The sequence below is a fragment of the Drosophila mauritiana genome, chromosome 3L, assembly GCF_004382145.1.
Source record: "Drosophila mauritiana strain mau12 chromosome 3L, ASM438214v1, whole genome shotgun sequence".
Lineage (NCBI taxonomy): Eukaryota > Metazoa > Arthropoda > Insecta > Diptera > Drosophilidae > Drosophila > Drosophila mauritiana.
In genome coordinates this window covers 20552128-20570964 of record NC_046669.1, presented here as the reverse complement: position 1 = coordinate 20570964, position 18837 = coordinate 20552128, and the positions used below count along the sequence as shown (strand labels likewise).

Below are 18837 nucleotides of genomic sequence, written 5' to 3'. Positions count from 1 at the left end.
TTTCCAAGTGTACCTCGTTTTGAATTTTCCGTGGTGTAAATATTCCTGCTGTGCTTTGCATATTTTAAGAAGTGCGTTTCGCAAATTGCAGGTGGACCTCAACATGCGAATCGGCATACACAGCGGTTCAGTGATGTGCGGCGTCCTGGGCAACAAGAAATGGCATTTTGACGTCTGGTCTAATGATGTTATCATTGCGAATCACATGGAATCCGGCGGAATTCCCGGGTAAGTAAGCCAGTCACGTAGAAATCCGAATACACGGCTGCGTGTGAGTACATACCTAATGAGTTGACAAAACCAGATATCCAGTGTATATCTCCAATGCAGGGGAATATCCTAATATGTTGGCAGGTTAATTTAACTATTATACCCGGAAATAACAGATTAGGAGATTAGAAAGTAGTTTACGCATAAATGATTCTGTTATTAACCATGCAAGTGAATTAAAGGTCAAAGGAGCTTAATTCAATTGCACAGTCAGAGTAGACACATGTTCTACTAATAAGTTAGTCATAATGGTTTATAGTTTACACTTAAAACTTTTAAGTACCCCTGTTACTAATATTTGAATTATAAATATATAATATATAGGTTTTTAGTGCATTTTATTTAAGTTATAAAGCATTTATAACTATTTATAAGCATTTATAACTAATATAATTTTATTTGGGCATCCCAACAATGTTCGTTTTGCGTTTACCTTACCACCTCGGTCTTAAATTAATTTGTAAAACTATACGTAATTCAAATAACTTTGACTTTGGTTGCAAGTCTCAGCCTGGCCGCAGTTTTAATTGGCCAATTTGCGGGTCCTGTGGCTTAGTCCAAGCTCTTTATTTGGCTCCTTTGCTCCTGTGTAGCTCACAACAATTGTTTGGGAATTTGCAAGCTTGGCGTGTTTAGACACAAGAAACCAAATAATAGAAAGAAACAGCTCGCCCAGCAAATGGGGAAAATGGGGAAAATCCGAGCGACCACAGAACCCGAAACAAAATGAAAAGACCCAGAAATGAAAAGCTCAATTTAATGCAAAATGCTTTGATGTGATGGTGGCCTGGGCGGCAACCAGAAACCAGCAACAATATCGAGAGGCTCCAAGGAACCCAGGCGGAGACCCAATTATGAAGGGCCTACCACCCCCCCACAAGAAAACACAAAGAGCTGGGCGGGAAAAGTGGGAAATGGGAAATAGTCGGTGGTTCTGGGCAAATCACCAGGCACATTCGTAGAAAACGTATGCAAATATTTGAATTTAATTTTCGCCAACTACATTTCCGAACTTACAACTGAAGTCTGGCCAACTGCTAATGCTCTCCCCTTGGAATCTGTTTTGGCCCCCTTCTTTTCCTCCTCCTGCAGAAGAGTCCATATTTCGGAGGCGACGCTCAAGTGCCTGAACGACGCCTACGAGGTGGAACCGGGAAACGGCGGCTGTCGGGACAATCACCTCAAAATGCTGAACGTTAAGACTTACCTCATCAAGCGCACTGAGCCATTGAGGTAAGTGAAAAGTGCACAAAGCGAAAACTTTTAATACTTTTAAGTTACATTTTATGACCCTCGTACTAATTACGCAAAGTATATAAATAAATATATACGATTGTTATATTATATTGTTATTAGTGAAATGGAACATTTTTACTTATATCTTTATTTTGTGTTTTACCCCATTTTCTGCGAGTGCATTCAAATTCCAAACCGACCAATTGCCAACCAATTGCTAACCCTTCGCTTGCTTCAACAGACCCAAGCGGCGCTTTGGCACACGCAGCAGCGCCCATTTGGCGGGAAGTGTGGCCACTGCCGCTGCCCCCTGCACCACGCCCACCGCCCTGCCCAAATCAATCTCAGCCAGCGGAAGCGGAAGTATCGGCGGGGTCACCGCGACGGGCAACGATGGCGCCAGCATCGACGGACGGAGTCTGGAGTACGCGGCCACCATTGCTGTGCCCGCCCAGCAACCCACGCAACTTCTTCAGCAGCAGCAGAAGAAGAACATATCCCTGAACTCCCTGCCCAATGTGGTCGAGGGCGTGGCCATGGACAGTCGCAGGATTAGGAACGGCTGTGGCGTAATGGGAGGAGCAGGTGGCGCCGGAGGCGGTGGAACGGGCCCATGCGGCATGTCCACCGTGTCCTCGCCCACGGCCATGATGTCGGCTCCTCTGGAAGTGCAGCTGCGACCCAGGAACGGAGCCTGTAGCATTCAAAATCTGGCGGAGGCCATCGACGGCAAGGGTCTGATCATTGAGGATGAGTCCACCACCGACTGGATACCCGAGATTCCGTTCAAGAACGTAAGATCACTTACTTTGATGCTTAAACAAAATGTTTACAAACAATATCTTGGCGACCCTAGCTTAACAGTCCTGAAGAAGGCCTCAACCGTGCCGACTCCATACTGGTTGATACCAAGGAGGATCATAGAGTCTCTGTGGCGGTTCTGGATGAGGAGGTAAGTTTAGTCAACTTGCAGTTCACCGATTCTACAACCCGATTCCTCGAAATGCAGATCGACGAGTTCATCGAGCAGAACATTCAAATCAATTCGAATAAGGAAATCCGACGCGAGTACCTAAATCCCTGGACCCTCAAGTTCAAGGACAAGAGCCAGGAGCAGAAGTTCTGCCAGTTGCGGGAGGATATGTTCCGGTGCGTGTGCAGGCCTGTTAATGGAAAACAAACAAAGGCCAGGACTCTCTTAATTAATGAACTGTTGCTAATTGATTTCTCCCCCTGCCATGTGGTACCGTCCCCATCTACTCCATTCAGATCCAATATGCTGTGTGTGTTTGTCATCTGGATATTTATGGTGCTGTGCCAGGTCATCATCATTCCACGCTGCACGCGTCTCATTATTTGCCTCTCCGTGGGCACGGTAATTCTAACTTTTTGTTGCGTCCTGGTCATGGCCGAGGAGTTTCCAGGTGAGCATGAAACCAATTAAATCAGAGTATTATGAAAATCATAAAACTACTCAAGTTCAGTCTAGAATACCTTAGGCCTAAACGCTCTACCATTATTCCAAAGGTTTACCCCGCTGCCTGAAGACGAACTCTGCGAAATTGGTACACCAACGGCAGCGTCGCACTCTATTCATTTGCGGCGTCATCGTGTCCATGTGCATGCTGAGTGCCATCGGACTGGTCCTTTGTCCTTCGTCCACCTACATAGGCACCGCCGACGAGCACTCACGATTCCTGCGCATGGTTTCGCCATACAGCAACACCTCCATGACGGAGAAGGAGTTCAAGCTGAATGTCTATCTGTCGGCCACCATCCATCACAATATCACAATTAGCACGCCGGCCAGTGGAGGGCCCACTCCCCTGGTGGATATCACAAGTAGTGGTCCCTCCGACGAGTTCGTGAGGAGCACGCTCAATGCGCTCACTTTGAATCTGACTCCTTCCCTGCCGCAGTCCCATCGGCCCTATACACTGACCACAAATGGACACAGTGTTTCCCTTAGTAACCTCAGCTATTCAGATGCTTCGGTGATGCAAAGTTACACGGATGCTGAGGGGCACTGTGCCCATCCGGAGTACTTGGTGTTCACCTGGGTGCTCTGCCTGGTGTCCTTGGCCACCGCTTTGAAGCTGTACTACCTGGTCAAGGCCCTGATGGCCTTGTCCATGGTGGCATTCTACACCACGCTGATCATGATGAAGTTCGGCTCCGGCGATAGCTTCAGTTTGGTGGAGCTCTCTAGACTGGGCATGCCGCTGGGGGTCCAAATGCTGATACTGCTAATATCCTTCCTGGTGATGGTCTGCTACCATGCTAGATTAGTGGAGGTAAGAGGAGGTGCGACCAAAGCTTTCGACCCATCACTCATTCCGATTTCGACAGGTAACCTCGCGTCTGGACTTCATATGGAAGGAACAAGCCGAGCGTGAACTGACCAACATGAAATCCAATCGCGCGCTTAATGACACATTAATTAAGGTAAGAGATTTGGATAGACAGGGCCACAAAAGGGGATCATAACCATGACATAGGAAGGGGAACATGTAACCCAATTCTATTTTAGTCTACCTGCTCCTTCCTCGCCATTTGTCATTAATTAAACCATTTGATTGCAGAACATCCTGCCGGACCATGTGGCCACCTATTACCTATCCGACGAGCACACGGACGAGCTCTACTCCAAGATGCACAATCTCTGCGGCGTGATGTTCGCCTCCATTCCGAACTTCCAGGACTTTTACTCCGAGGACATCGACAATGGCAAGGCCTGCATTCGTATTCTCAATGAGATTATCTGTAAGTTGATTGATTAAGCATTGTCTCCCGGTTCCAAATGTCTAATGATGCCGCACGGCACAAATCAAACCAGGTGACTTTGATGAATTGCTGGAGGAGCCGCGATTCGCATCGGTGGAGAAAATCAAAACAGTGGGTGCCACCTATATGGCGGCAGCGGGATTAAATCACGAGCATCTCAGACTTCGCGGCGAGACCTCTGAGGATAGTGTCTGCGACCTGGTGGAGTTCGCCTTTGCCATGAAGCAAAAGCTGGAGGAGATCAATGGGGATGCCTTTAATAACTTCCAGCTGCGTGTGGGAATCTGCAGTGGTCCTTTGGTGAGTGGAGTGATTGGAGCCAGGAAGCCGGTCTACGATATCTGGGGCAATACGGTCAATGTGGCCTCACGAATGGACTCCACGGGCGAGAACTGGCGAGTTCAGGTTCCGGAGAACACGGCGGAATTGCTTTGCTCCAGGGGTTACACGTGTGTGGTAAGTGGTCATTTGTTACCTATCCCGAATTCTTATACATTTCTTTCCTAATCCCACAGAAACGTGGTGAAATCGCTGTGAAGGGCAAGGGCATGATGACCACCTTTTATGTGCATCCCAAGGGAATATCGGAGAGCCAGCTCATCTCACCGGTTCGCATGCCAGCCGGGATTCCCCTGGCCCAAACCCCGAATCTCCAGCGGCAGACCTCCCATCATGGATCCTTCAGTGCCGTGGTTTTCGGAATGCTTCAGGCGAGCAAACGCAGCACAGCTATTGCCGGAACACGTAAGTTCCAGTTGGGTTATTTAGAATATTTATAATATTTACTTCTTATGTTTAGCCACGGGCACTCCTTCTCCGCAAATCCGTCGAGGACATCGGGGAAGCACCTTCAGCTCGGTCCGGTTGTCACAAAAGTCCACCACGGTAAATCCTGTGCGCCGGAATACAACCCGTGTTCGGGGACGTTCATATCGACAGAAAAAGGTACAATACTTAGTGTTTCAAAAATTAATTAGAAAGAGTATTTTCTAGAACCTATCTTATATAATGAAATATTCTTCCCATTCAATTTTTTAGAGTTCCTCCAACAACTCGATCGTCACGCAGGCCAGCTCCAGCTATATGCCCTCGTTCCGACGGATCGACCAGATCGAGACGACGATATCGAAGAGCCACAACGACGCGTTATAGCCGAGTACGCGCACTCACTGGGTCTAAGTCGATCTCAAGGCGATAGAGTGTCTGATGAATTTATTTTTGGAACGATTTTATACAAATGGAGTTACGCCGGCATAAGTTTCCAAGTTTGTTGGCTTAACACTGAAATGAATGGTGGAGAACGACACTGAAGCTACTTAGTAGAATTTTTAAATCACCATACTTGAAGTTGCAAGAATTACATTTATCTCAGCACAATTCTAGTCGTTAAACTTAAGAACTGTCGTTTATATGTATGTGTGCGTTTGAAATCTGTTTAGAGTAAGACATTTGGATCTTCCCAAAAAAGCCAACCGTACGAAATGCCAATGAACCTACTAGCTTTGTTCAATTCAACCAAAATGAGTACCAACTAGTTTTCTAGTACTAGTAGTCAATTTAACAGCCAGTAATCAAATAGAAAATCAAATATTCGTTGTACAAACCGTTTCTTCTGATCAAAGAGCGGAAATGTAAATAAAGTAAGCATACTTATGTGTAAAATATTTTACGACCATCTAAATGTAATGAGGCGGTGAAGTGTTACTTATATGTGAAATGGATTTTGGCAAATATAAGGTGTGTTACTATACAGCCAGCACCTATTTAGCACTTTAATTGTAATTATACAATTCGTTATAAATAAATGTGATAAGCAAAACTAACAAATGGTGAAACTTAATGGTTTTTGAAATTTACGTCAAATTATCATTTAAATGAATATTAAATAAACATTCGTTTTCTTAACTATTGTATCAAATTTGTATTTTTTAGTGGCCCATTATAGTGTAGGATTCGTTATGTAATGAACGTGGATTAATAATTTGTTAATACGGTTAACTAAATATATAAATCATAAAAAGCCATTCGTTAGGGCACGGTCACACTTTGGCGCCAAACCAAGACGATAGTTGCCATTCGATTATAGCAATAGAAGCTGGCAGCACTGCCGATAAGCGGCAGCGATACTGCTGTTATCGATCAAATAAAGAGTTGGACACCTATCGATTTTACAAGCGCCATAATCGATGATGGCATCGATGTTTCACCACCTCTAGTCGAAACACATGCGGTGCTGCGGAAAAGTGTGATTATTAACTAGATTTCGACGTTTTGAAGGCAGCGGATCGCCAAATTTAGAGTAAACGTGAACCCACAGGAGTGGCGGTGAATGCCCATTAAGCAGCGGACCTGACCAGAGATGACGAGCGGTACGGTAGCGACGGCGGTGGAGGTGCAGCTGCCGCTCAAGGTCGTTCGCCGTAAAATCGAGCGCGTTGGCTTCGCTTACTTTGCGCAACGGCGCCAATTTCTAGCTCCCGGCGGCGTGGAGCGTAGCGAAAGCGATGAGAAGTTGGAGGGCGTCGGCGAGGAGGTGGACATCAGCTACCTGAAGTCGCTGGATCCCAAGGAGTGGAAGGACCAGGATCACTACGCCATTCTTGGCTTGGGCAAGCTCCGGTTAGTGCGGCGGCAGCACGTGGTGGTCATTCCCATGTGTTCGTTTCTATCAACAATCGATGGGACTTCCCCAACTAATTCTGTATTGTCTGACCAAATTACCCTTTAGATACGAGGCCAGCGAGGATGATATTCGACGGGCTTACAGGCGCATGGTCCTGCTGCACCATCCCGATAAGCGGAAAGCCAAGGGCGAGGAAGTCATCCAGGACGACGACTACTTCACATGCATAACCAAAGCTTACGAGATACTGGGTGGGTGTCAAGAAAATGTCCTTGCTGATCCTTGTCGGGTGTCCTTCGGACTTCGCATTGCCCATGCAAATCGACAGCTAAGCATACTTTGATATTACTTTTTTAAAACATTTGCTTAAGCTAATTATGATACCATACAATCCCGTTGATATTAATAATTAATTAAGATTTTTAAATATCTGCAACTAATTTATACTCCATCTAATTCATTAGTGTGCTGTTGCCTTCGTCTAAGGGCGCAGAACTTGAAGCTTTATTTTTGCATATCTAAAAATAGGACTAGTTGTTTGCTCTCACATTCTTTTAAACAAAATGCCAAATTGTAACTTACTATTATACAACCGCATTTTTATTGCTATAAACACTTTGGATAAGTGTAAACAATTGTACAAAATAGATATGTAGATTTGAAAATATTTCCTGTTAAACCATCTAATACTCCATCTTGTATTCCAGGCACATCCAAGCCGCGCCGCAGCTTTGACTCAGTGGATCCCGAGTTTGACGACTCGCTGCCCTCACAGACCGACATCGATAACGACTTCTTTGGCGTATTCAACAAATTCTTCACACTTAACGGGCGCTGGAGCGAAAAGCCGCATGTTCCCGCCTTCGGGCAGGTGGACGCCAAACGCGAGGAGGTGGAGCGCTTCTACAACTTCTGGTACGATTTTAAGTCATGGCGGGAATTCAGCTACTTGGACGAAGAGGACAAGGAGAAGGGCCAGGACCGCGACGAACGTCGCTGGATCGAAAAGGAGAACAGGGCGGCTCGAATCAAGCGCAAGAAGGAGGAAATGTCTCGCATCAGGTCGCTCGTCGATTTGGCCTACAACAATGATAAGCGCATTCAGCGCTTCAAGCAGGAGGAAAAGGATCGCAAGGCTGCTGCCAAGCGAGCCAAGATGGACGCCGCCCAGGCCCAGAAGGCAGAAGCTGATCGAGCCATCCGTGAAGCGGCTTTGGCCAAGGAGAAGGCTGAAAAGGCCGAGCAGAAACGCATCGAGCAGATCCGCATCGAACGCGAGCAGCAGAAAAAGCTGCTTAAGAAGGAGCGCAAAACGCTGCGCGACAAGGTCAAGGACTGCAAGTATTATGCCAAGAACGACAAGGATCAGCTGAAGCACATGGAGGGCATCGAGAAGATTTGCGAGACCTTCAATCTTGCTGAGCTGCAAGCTCTAAATAAGGCAATGGAAAGCAAGGGCCGTGAGTCGTTTGTTGCTGCCCTGCAAACGGCCGAGCAGAAGATAGCTGCCGAGTTGGAGGAGATTAACCAGACACAGGCCAAGAAGCTCGCCAGCTCAGCGGTCACGCCAAAAGGCGTTAAGGAGGTCAAGAAGAATGAGCTCTGGAGCAATGAGAACGTGCAGTTGCTTATCAAGGCGGTTAATCTGTTTCCCGCTGGCACTGCGCAGCGTTGGGATGTCATAGCCACGTTCATCAACCAACATAGCCAAGATAACACTGTTCTGGTCACTGCAAGGGATGTGCTCAACAAAGCGAAGGCGCTCCAGAACACAGATCACTCGAAGAGCTCCCTGAAGACTCAAGCCAACGATGCGGCATTTGCCAGTTTCGAGAAGTCCAAGAAAGATGTTCAGACGTGTAAGGATATAACCCTGGGCGAGGAGACGACGGCCCAGGCGAGCAAGGAGAACTTGAAACAGAACGGGGTAGATCACAAGGCGAACAATCAGTCAACCAAGCAGAATGGCACGTCTCCGGCTACAGCAACCCCCGCAGCTGCTGCACCAGCCCCAGTTCCAGCCACAAATGGGTCATCGGGTGGCGGTGCTGCATCCAAAACCTGGACTAAGGAGGAGCAAGCCCTGCTCGAACAGGCCATTAAAACCTATCCAACGACGACACCCGATCGCTGGGATTGCATCGCAGCCTGCATACCGAATCGCAGTAAAAAGGACTGCTTGCGTCGCGTTAAGGAGCTGGTCGAGCTGGTTAACTCCAAGAAAGAGGCACAGGCGGCGGTCAAATGAGTGCGGCTCCTGCCCCACTTTCCCTGCCACTCGTCCGCCTCATCCACTTCTAGCTGCTGTGTCCCATATAAATTTTATTTAAATAAAACATAAAAAGTTTTTGAACGTTTAGCGAAAAGTTACATCCAAAGTTTCTCCATTTTGACTAGCTAGTTTCCACAGGTTATACGCAGATCAATAAATATAATCTGTACGGGAGGGTAATCTGCTCAGGTCTGCTCGGCCACACTGCGTCCGCCGCTCAGTTTCAAATCGAAGGCTTGCGGATTGGCTAAGGGATCCAAGTCGGCGAAGAGATCCAGCCAGGGATTGTTGGTGGACTGCGATTTGCTGGGAACCGGGGTGGCGCCACCTCCACTTGCCTTGGAGTCCTTGGCTACTTGGCTCGGTATGGGTTGCTGATTCTGCTGGCTAAACAAGCGGGACCATAGCTTGTTACTGCTATTTTGGGCAGGTATATCTTCATCCAGCGGCGCATCTATAAGCGGACTGTCCTCCAGCTGCTTGGAAAGCTCAATAAGCAAGGATTCATTGTCGCCGCAGGCAGTGGGAGGTGCACTTGTTTTGTCCTCATCGGACTCCTTGGTTTCCGGCTGGGTTTCCAGCTTGTCCTGGTACTCGTTCTGTAAGGAAACGAATTTTTTGAAAACGTTTTTTAATTAGAGCTCTGGGATATGAAGTTACAGCAAAGAATAACGACTGGTCCTTATCCACGGCTTCGATTGGCGGCACTTCCTCTGTGGGTCCTTCATTTTGAGACAGTTCCTTTAGCACACAGAAGTCGTACTTGGGCTTTATAATCAAGGCCTTGGATATGGTCTGGAATGTGGAGGCGGCCTTCTGGGCAAAGTTCTTCAACTCGGTTACGTACGCCACCAGAGCATGGGAATACATGTTGCAGCGAGCAGCTGCTAGTAAATCAATCTGGAAAGGATTAATGGTAGGTAAATTGTATAATTTTGGATATAATATATAAGTCCTTGAGAGCCACGCTAACCTTCTGAATGGAATCCATTGAGTAACCATCGAAATTATGCTTGGCCACCCGCACGTGGGCCTGTGCCGTGCGAAACTTGTCCAGACCTTTGCCCGTATCGGGATCCAGCTCCTGGCTGGCGGACTTCATCCAGGAGAGAGCGGCGCGGTATTCCGTGCGCTCCTTCTCCATCGTCTGGAGGGTCTGCTCCGTGTCCTTGACCGCCCGGCAGCGGAACACATCGACTTCGTGCTGGAGCCGCAGGAGCGGCACCCGCACGCACATCCTCTGCTGTCCAGCGCAGGATACGGCCTTGGCCGTGTGGGCTATACTACCGCCCGTGGTTCTGCTCCGCTTTCCCGCCTCCTTGAGGAACCTGCCGAACACGCACTCCTCCTGCGACAGGATGCATAGGCGCTCCTGATATTGGTCAATGATTTTGCACAGGTTCAAGCTGGTGTCCGATATCGATTTGAACACCTCGATCTTGGAATCCAGCTCCGCGTCCGAGGATATTATGTGCTTGTCCTCCTTCGTTCCGAGCTTGCGCTGCACCACCTTCTTGGTAATCCAGAACTGGTGCTGAACCTCCGACTTGAGCATATTCTCGCCTTTTTCCGTTCCAGTTTTCAGCTACGGGTGATTTTTCGCCACTGAGTGGTTGTTTAGGGGGGCGGTTGGGTGGTGGGGTGGCGCTGTATCGTTATTTTCCACTGTCTATCGCCTTTCGATTCCAATCGGCGCTTTGCAGCACTGTCAAGTGCGCCGTTCTTAAGGTCACACTAAAGTCCTTTATTCGGGTGGTATTTAAGGGATCTAAGTTAAATTATGATATTTAGTAGTTACACTTGAAAGAAATTGGCAAATAACATATGATAAAAATATTTTCCATAATTTATAAAATCCCTTAAGCGTGTGCCAATATGATAAAATACAATTGCCCTGAACTACAAGAACTTTAACAAAGAATTAAAGATCTTAGATTACCTTACCACTTAAATATTCTTTTTTATCTTGAATTCAGTTCCGCTGAATAACAATGGTTTTAGTTTATTCGGGTGGGTATTTTAAGGATTTAAGGTAAATACCGATATTTTGTAGTTATTTTTACAAAAAAAGTGCAAATAACATTTGACAAAAATACTTTCCATAATTTATATAATATGATATGATAAGTACTTAAACATTTGTAAGGATTAAAAAACTAAAATTACATTAGACCGAAATGTACATATGTTGTTTTCTTTTCGAATTCAGTTTCGTTGAATAATAACGGTACACATGTAGCTTGGCGCTGAGCCATTAAAGTTCAGTATATTTTTGGTATGCACGCTACAGAATACAGTCACACTCTGTTAACGAACATAACATAGTTCTGGTGCAACGCTGCAACTTAAAATAATGCGGGCACAACAAGTTCGAAGCGAACTGTCGGCGTCAAACGAAGCTGACAGAGGAAATGCTGTGTGGGAAAAGTGAAGTTCAGATATAGTATCTCCTTCGCGATTCAGATCGTCTTTGGACTTCGCAGCGGACGAGACGAGACTCTAATAGTTTCTCATTCCGTGCTAGAACACGAGTCGCGTATTTGGTTGTTGCCCCTCGCTTTTCCCCAATCGAACCATCCAATATTTATATTTACGCAAGTGTTTTTCGTTCGCGTCGCGAGTTTTCATCGTTTGTTTACCTCTGATTATCGCTGTGTGTGTTTGTTTGGATCCTAAGTAAATGCACATGTGTGTGTTAGCCGGTGGCTTAAGTTCGAGTTTTGAGTTTTCCATTTTAAAGACTGCAATATTGCAATTGCAAAATTGAAAGCGACACATATGTATTCTTTTGTATGCGGCTTGCTAATTTGCTGGACAGGTATGTATGAAAAGAGTTGTAAATGTGAATTTATGAGATACAGTTACTTTCTGAGGCTGCACACACACATGCACGCACAAGAAGAAAGTGAAGAAGTGTGTGCAAAGCTCAGTAGTTTTCTTGGCAATGAGAAAAAACGGGTTGTGAGGTGGAGTTTTCGCCACCTGCATGTGGGTGTGTGCATGTTTTGAACCTAAATGTGTACCTGTGTGTGTGATCTGTCTAAATTGATTAAGCCAAAAAGAAAGATAATGCACTTTAAGACACACTGAAACAACAACACCAACGGCCCGAGACATGGCGGCTTCTATTATTTGGGATCCCAAGAAATACACTCGAAAAAGTTGTGGGACGTGCTTGCGATACTCTTGCAACATTTCATTCCAAAAATAAGATATTTCTCAGTTCGATATTCTCTGATAATTTGTTTTCGTGTTCTCTTTCAATAAATATGATAAATGTATAAATAATATAGAACATATTTTCATTATTAGTCCTTAATATAAACATAAATAAACTATTATTCTTCTTTAAACGGAAATTTATATTCATGTTTTTCACATATTCCATACACAATGTGTGTAAGAACGCTTTTGAAACAAAATGTTAAGTAAATGTTCTGCATTAATCTACATGTTACTTAAGTTAACTTAAGTTGAGAAATTGCACCCATACTTTGACTTGCTTAAAAACAGAGCATTACATAATTATTTAGTTAATTTAAAAGCAGTTTGGCAAATATCAACTTTAGGTGATCCCTATTTTCTTTTATGTGTACTGAAGATCTTCGGCCGATGGTGCAATTAGGTTCGGATGCGGCCACTGAGCACAAAAAAAAAGGCAAACAAAAAAGCCAGCAGCTACAATGAAATCATCGAAATAAAAAAAAAACAAAGGCAGCCAAAAGAACTGGAAGTTGAGGGAAAAAGGTCACGGCACTTGCTGCTTGCTAAGCTTTTTAATGGGCCGCCTTGGGCTGAGCTGAGCAAACAGCAACAACAAGCCAACAATTGTTTAATGCAAGCACCTTGTTAGCCCCCTATGCCCCTCTCGCTCTCGCATCTTCTATCTCGCTTCCTCTTGTCGGCTGTTAAAAGATTTCACTGCATCTGCAACCTGACACAGATGGTGTTGCTGTAGTGAATACTGTCATCAGGCGGCATTAATCAATAATATTCGAAATCAGAACAGCTCCAAGTTGTCTGTCTCATTCTTCAAGCATCGCCTGCTCCCACACTAATATACCCCTCCTTGTCACTCATTGCAGACAGCCTGTCACAAGAATATGAAACTACGGGTTGACTTCTTTAAGTAGAACTTGGTTCAGATATACTAATCATTTTCAGGGAAACATACGGAAATCTACTTCTTATATTTCCTGTTTTTCCCTTATAATGTACATATGTTGTTGAACTCTCTTTTAAAGGAGTACGTACTTAGCATTTCTTCACTTAATGAAACTCAAACAATATATTTACGAATTTTAATTAATTTTGTTATTTCAAAAACAAGCTACAAAAATGACTGGTCGTTGGTACAAATAAGTCAAACTGAACTTGATTCGCTTTTTACGACACATTTTAAACTAGTTTGAAATGCAGTAGACATTCCATAACTGATCATTAAAACATAAATATTTTTGAGATACTGATAAGCTTTATATAGTTTCCATTAAAATCCATAAATATATTGTAATACAATTTCAAACTAGTTGCATATTACTTGTTTGGATATTTGTCATAGTATAATACAATGACTAAAAATTAATATTAATTTGTACAATCTTAAACTGCACTTCCAATACAGTTCGTAGTCGTATGTTCTTTTTAGGATTGTTTCACTGTCTCAAAGTTTTCCGTTTCAGTTGCCTTTGCATATTTTCTCACAGTTCCCGCGGTGCAGAAAAAAAATGTGAAAATTTCTTGCAAATGCCTGCACATACATAGTTTTTTACCCGTTGCTGTTGCCTTTTTGCAAAATTTGTATCGAGTTACTTTGGTCGCTGCTCTCATTTGCATGCTGCGATATTGTTGTTGCTGCTCTGGTTGCTGTTTTCTCACTGATTATTTCTTGTGTCGCTGCCGCTTGGCGTTGCTGCAACTAAATTGGCCTTAATTGGTTGCCTTTTTGTTGCCAATTTTGTTGTTAGCCCGCTTCAGTTGGGTTGCAGTCGCTGTGACCATATTTCTGTTGTCTTGTTGGCCCGTTGCACAGTTGTTGCTCTCTTATCGGTCGTTGCCGGCCGGCTGGCTGGAAGCACTTTGGCCACTTGTGGCATGCAGCCGAGCTTAATTTTTTATTTGCCGCTGCCGCCGTCTTGTTGCGCTGCCCTTTTTGGACGGGTCTAATTGCTGCGGCATTGGCTTCGTTGGAGGAAAGAGGAAACCTCTGGAAAATCCCATAGCAATGTCAGGAGTTGGTGGGAAAATGTATCTTAAAGATTTCATTAAATTGGTATTGCATTTGTTATAAATTAATAAAAGAACACCTAAATAAATAAAAAGTAACATAACTCATTAGACACAATTCTAGATTAAAGGAAGATTAGGATGAATCTAGTAGGCAATATCTATATTTTTACACATTTTTGCAGCCCCTTATAATAAATATTATTGAGTTATGAAATGATACTATGTATGGAAGGATGGTTTCTGGGCTCTTATCGGAGCTTGTTTTTATTTATTTTTTTATTAGATTTTGAAATGGTTAAAGCTTCCCGTGGCGAGAGCATTAACCATTCGACGTGTTATATGGCCAATGTGTTATTTCCCAATTTTATTTGTTTTGCCTGTCTGCTCGCGTTTTTTGTAGTTTTATTAGCTGCTTGCATTTTTAATGCGCTTGCATGGCTTATTTGATTTAATTAGCCAGGTAGTCGGGCAGCAGCCGGTGAGCTGGGTTTTCATTATTGTTTGCAAATTGTGGGAAAAAATGAACGGATTCCCCGCCACTTCCACTCCAGCCCCATGGAGTTTTATATAGTTTTATAGTCGCAAAGTTTTTTGGCGGCGATTATGCAATCGCAGGTCTGGAACTAGCCAATAAATCAAAATGCCATTCTCAAGACTCTGGTGGCTGCTGCAAGTGCCACATGCGGCATTAAAAACAGCAACAACAACAATGAGCTGCAGCCCAGTATTCAGAGCATGTCAATGTGGGCCTCCGGTAATGTTAGCCCAACTCCCCTGTTTCCGCCACGGCTGCCCTCTTAAAAAACCTACACATTTTTTAAAAGCACTTAGAGAAATAAAATATACGTTTTTGGGAATAGTAGTTCAAACGTTAGCACTGATTGGATCTAAGATTTCTTATTTAGTTTTAGCTCAAAAAATGCTAAGAACATATACATAATCAAATAATCCACAAGCAAATCTAGCAGCCACAATCATAATAAATATTAAATTAATAAAAATTTATATAAAAGTTGGATCATAAACCAAAACGCTAATAATTATGCTACAGTTATGAGACTGTATTAAAAACACATATCTTTATAATTAAGGAATTATAGAAATGTTTATTTATATATTGTTTTGCTTTAATTATTTTCTTTTTGTACATTTGAATCTCTGATTTTGACACTTTTGTTATAAAATATGGATAAAATAAAAGAGATATATTATATATTTATTTCTGTGTACGACATTTACCGTTTCGGCAAGGTCTGCCGGCCAGCTGCCAGTTGGTCTCGATCTCCCAGATTCTTGCCACTTGCTACTTGCCACGACGAATCCGAACCAGAGTGGGGGTATGGGGGTATCGGTATGTGCCACATGTGCCACCCATTGCACAATCGCAGAATGTGCGGCTGTCCTGCCGTCCCGCTGTCAATAAGCCAACAAAAGCTAGTTTATTGAGTCGTCCGAGTTGTCGCCGGTTCTCGGCTCTGCACTCAGTTAACCCAACCTGTCATGCCCACGCGTCGAGGCCAAGTGGTCCAAAATGCATCCGAGTGACCACTCGGTTTGTCATACTATACCCATGCCTATTTAATGTGGAAGTGGTGCATGTGGGCACTCGAAGGGAAAGTGTTCGCCAAGGTGTAAGATACATACGAAAAAGGTATCAGTTAACCACTCTGAGTCACGCCAATTGTTCTGAAAGTTCTGCAAGTCCTTCAAATTTACTAAAGTTAAGCTAATCATTTTGTTGACTTAATAAAGACTAATGTGCATTTGAGTCAAAGTTGCATTAATCTTCAATGCACCATGATATCTATTTGTTTTAAAAAGTTTATTATATTATTAAGCACTTTGTCTGACATTTTTAATCTCTCCTGCTACTTCTCATGGGTAATTCCATGGTCGAGCAAAGATTTCCCATAATTTGCGCCGACGTTTTGCCAGCGATTTGTTGATTAAGTGTAGATTTGAATTCGAGTTCTGGGCGGAAAGTGTGGGGGGTCGGTCGGAGCAGATGGGGGGCAACAACCCATGGGCTGATGACCCAGTTGGTCATTACACCAATACCACTTAAAAGTACCAGCCTCGAATTCAGATGCGCTTTTAGAAGCCTCCTACATGGAAGTTTCCAACTCGAGTTGCGCCTGATCGACTGACCCACAAAAAGCCTTTGGGCGGTGCATGGGAGGGGGAAATGGACTTAAATATAGCTATCAGGCTTTAAGTGGCAGCCACTGCCGCCTGAGCAAATTTATTGATTCTCATTGAGCAGCTTTCTATACTTTCCCGCCGCACTGGCAGGGGAAAAATCGCCAGCGATTTGTTTATTGCGGAAGAAGTGAAAAGTGCGCGGTCTTAAAGCTCGTGCAAATTAATTTGTCTTAGACATTTCAAAGGCATCTCGCGGATGCGTATCTTGCGGTTTTTGTGGTCACTGGGATATTTACATTTCGTACGAGTACGAATACCATATCGATTGGTCTGGCTAGATATCCGATGATGAGTGGGCTCAAAGAGCGCTCTTTTTCCCTCCTTTTGGCCACAAAGTGCGTTTTAATTAACCCACGAGGCGACCTGGCCAATTACTTTCTGCCTGCTTCTGCTTTTTTCTGTTTGCTTCGAGGATTCGCAATGACTTTCACTTTCTCGCCCGGCGTGGTGCGGCATCGTTGGGGTTAGGGGAATCGGAGGGTTAATGAGGATGCCACATTGCTGCACATTTCGTGCCGCTTCATTGTGATTATCTTGTTGAAGAGATTCAAACTGTGGCAGCCGCTTTCATGTAATTTATTTGTTTATTGTTTTGGCCAGGGCCAGGCCAGAAACACACACATTGCCGCACTGTGTGTGCCACACATTGCACATCGGTCGAATCATCCGACAATACATTATCTACCATACACTATACACCCACTCCAGGAGGCAACCAACATAAACCATCAACTTTGAATGGGCGGCTGCGTGATTCGTGAGGAATAGATCCTAACCAGTTTATTAAATAGACTGGTTTTAAATGTCTGTTAAATTAGGCCTTATATCCGATATAAACCAACTTCTAGGATTATTTGCTTTTAGAAAGAGTTTATATCATGATAATAATAAATTCCTATTAATAAATAATACATACAATTGTACTGTGTTTAAAAGTTGTATTTCCCATTTCTTTACTTCCCTTAAATTTGTTTCTAATATAATTTCGATGTCAACATCGATCCTTCAATACCATATTGTTTGCTACATTCAGATCTGGCTGAGATCTCGTGATCACGAGTCCATCTTCAGGAAAGTACAAATGTCCGTTGCTGCTACACTTGCACTTGCCATTTGCTACTTGTGCCGCTGCTCTTGTTGTTGCTGCCTGGTTGTTTACCCATCGTCTTGTTTTGTGTGGAATCGCTCACAGTTGTCCGTCCGTCCAATGCGGCGTCCGTCCGCCAGTCCGCCCATCAGCTCGGTTGGTCCGCTGCTTGTCCGCTTGTCGCTCCGTTAGCTCGTTAGAGCCAAAGATGAACAAGTTTTTCCCCAACTGGCACTCTAGACTCATTTCTTCATGAAGCCAGGAAGCCAGCGATTTCTCATCTTTGTTGCTCTTGTTGCTAATGTTGCTGTTGATGTTGATGTTGCAGTTAGTGCTTTCCCTTGATGCAGAGCCACCCGCAACCTCTGGCCCCGTGGAAAACCACACAGCACTCATGCGAGGCGGCTTAATTAGCTCCATGGGCTTTTCTGGCCTCCCTGGCATCTGTGCCTTGGCATCTTCGCTCGGATCGGAATTGTTTCGCTTTCGTTCTCACATCCCGCCTCGCAAATGCTGTTTTCCGAGCGAGTGAGCTTTTCCAACTGGCGTTTTTCGCACACCAATTTCTCACTTGATCAAAAGAAAGTTCCTAGCGATTGGGTCCTCAAATTTTCACTCAGCACGAGAGGTAACGAAAAAGACACAAACGAGACGGAGTGAAAGAGCTAAGTGCATTTCCTGGAAATAACGTTTCCTCTGCCGCAGCCAGCAGAAAAGCCAGTTCAGTTTTCCACACTTTTCCGCACTTTGGCGGCTCTCAACTTGTTTTGGGATTCGGCGACTCTGGTTTGGGATAGAAGCTCAATGATTCTTTGTTTTCGGTCGGTGGAACCTTTGAGGATTGGATGGTTAGCCTCGGCATGGCGAGTTCGTGCCTTTCAATTACATATAGTATATATTAAACATTTTTTCTTTGTTTACAATTTTTATAAAAACTGGTTTAGACATTTTGGAGAGGTTGGTGGTAGTACTTCGAATTTGGTTAGTTTAAATGATATCTACTCAAAAGAATGACAGTAAATGAAAATGAAACTGTTGTAGTGCCTTGCAGTCCAACATATTGGAAAAATTTAAAGGAAAAAATTCAACAAATAAAAATTACATTTATTGCGGTCGTAAAATGAGGTTTCATTG

General features: G+C 44.2%; 5 protein-coding genes across 7 annotated transcripts in view; 3 read left to right on the top strand and 2 right to left on the bottom strand.

Annotated features, from left to right (window-relative positions):
* LOC117139581 (adenylyl cyclase 78C) overlaps positions 1–6118 on the top strand; it is a 30119-nt gene extending 24001 nt beyond the window's left edge. For 2 of the 3 annotated variants that reach the window (XM_033301992.1, XM_033301990.1), the window contains exons 12-24: positions 92–228; positions 1363–1503; positions 1748–2300; positions 2363–2458; positions 2516–2655; positions 2776–2930; positions 3034–3800; positions 3856–3951; positions 4089–4269; positions 4343–4746; positions 4806–5034; positions 5090–5235; positions 5329–5442. In XM_033301992.1, coding sequence (XP_033157883.1) covers positions 92–228; positions 1363–1503; positions 1748–2300; positions 2363–2458; positions 2516–2655; positions 2776–2930; positions 3034–3800; positions 3856–3951; positions 4089–4269; positions 4343–4746; positions 4806–5034; positions 5090–5235; positions 5329–5442 — 3159 coding nt within the window. Of the gene's footprint in view, positions 1–91; positions 229–1362; positions 1504–1747; positions 2301–2362; positions 2459–2515; positions 2656–2775; positions 2931–3033; positions 3801–3855; positions 3952–4088; positions 4270–4342; positions 4747–4805; positions 5035–5089; positions 5236–5328 lie in introns of all 3 variants that reach the window. The other variant, XM_033301991.1, reaches the window with a different exon arrangement.
* A 350-nt stretch (positions 6119–6468) lies between these two features.
* On the top strand, positions 6469–9244 carry LOC117139582 (dnaJ homolog subfamily C member 2). The gene is made up of 3 exons (XM_033301993.1): positions 6469–6909; positions 7019–7164; positions 7621–9244. The coding sequence occupies exons 1-3, from the start codon at positions 6650–6652 to the stop codon at positions 9159–9161; spliced, it is 1947 nt and encodes a 648-aa protein (XP_033157884.1). The 5' UTR covers positions 6469–6649; the 3' UTR covers positions 9162–9244.
* Positions 9245–9275: 31 nt separating this feature from the next.
* Positions 9276–10945, bottom strand: LOC117139583 (islet cell autoantigen 1). Its single transcript, XM_033301994.1, has 3 exons — positions 10159–10945; positions 9846–10085; positions 9276–9784 (listed from the first exon to the last, which is right to left on the bottom strand). The coding sequence occupies exons 1-3, from the start codon at positions 10738–10740 to the stop codon at positions 9371–9373; spliced, it is 1236 nt and encodes a 411-aa protein (XP_033157885.1). The 5' UTR covers positions 10741–10945; the 3' UTR covers positions 9276–9370.
* A 703-nt stretch (positions 10946–11648) lies between these two features.
* Positions 11649–18837, top strand: part of LOC117140169 — a 55667-nt gene continuing 48478 nt past the window's right edge. The window contains exon 1 of the mRNA XM_033302945.1: positions 11649–12003. The gene's annotated coding sequence lies outside the window, so the exon portion shown is untranslated. The remainder of the gene's footprint in view (positions 12004–18837) is intronic.
* Positions 17524–18725, bottom strand: LOC117140171. Its single transcript, XM_033302948.1, is given in 2 exon segments — positions 17524–17886; positions 17888–18725. Coding segments are annotated over 2 exon segments (375 nt in total). The 5' UTR covers positions 18148–18725; the 3' UTR covers positions 17524–17771.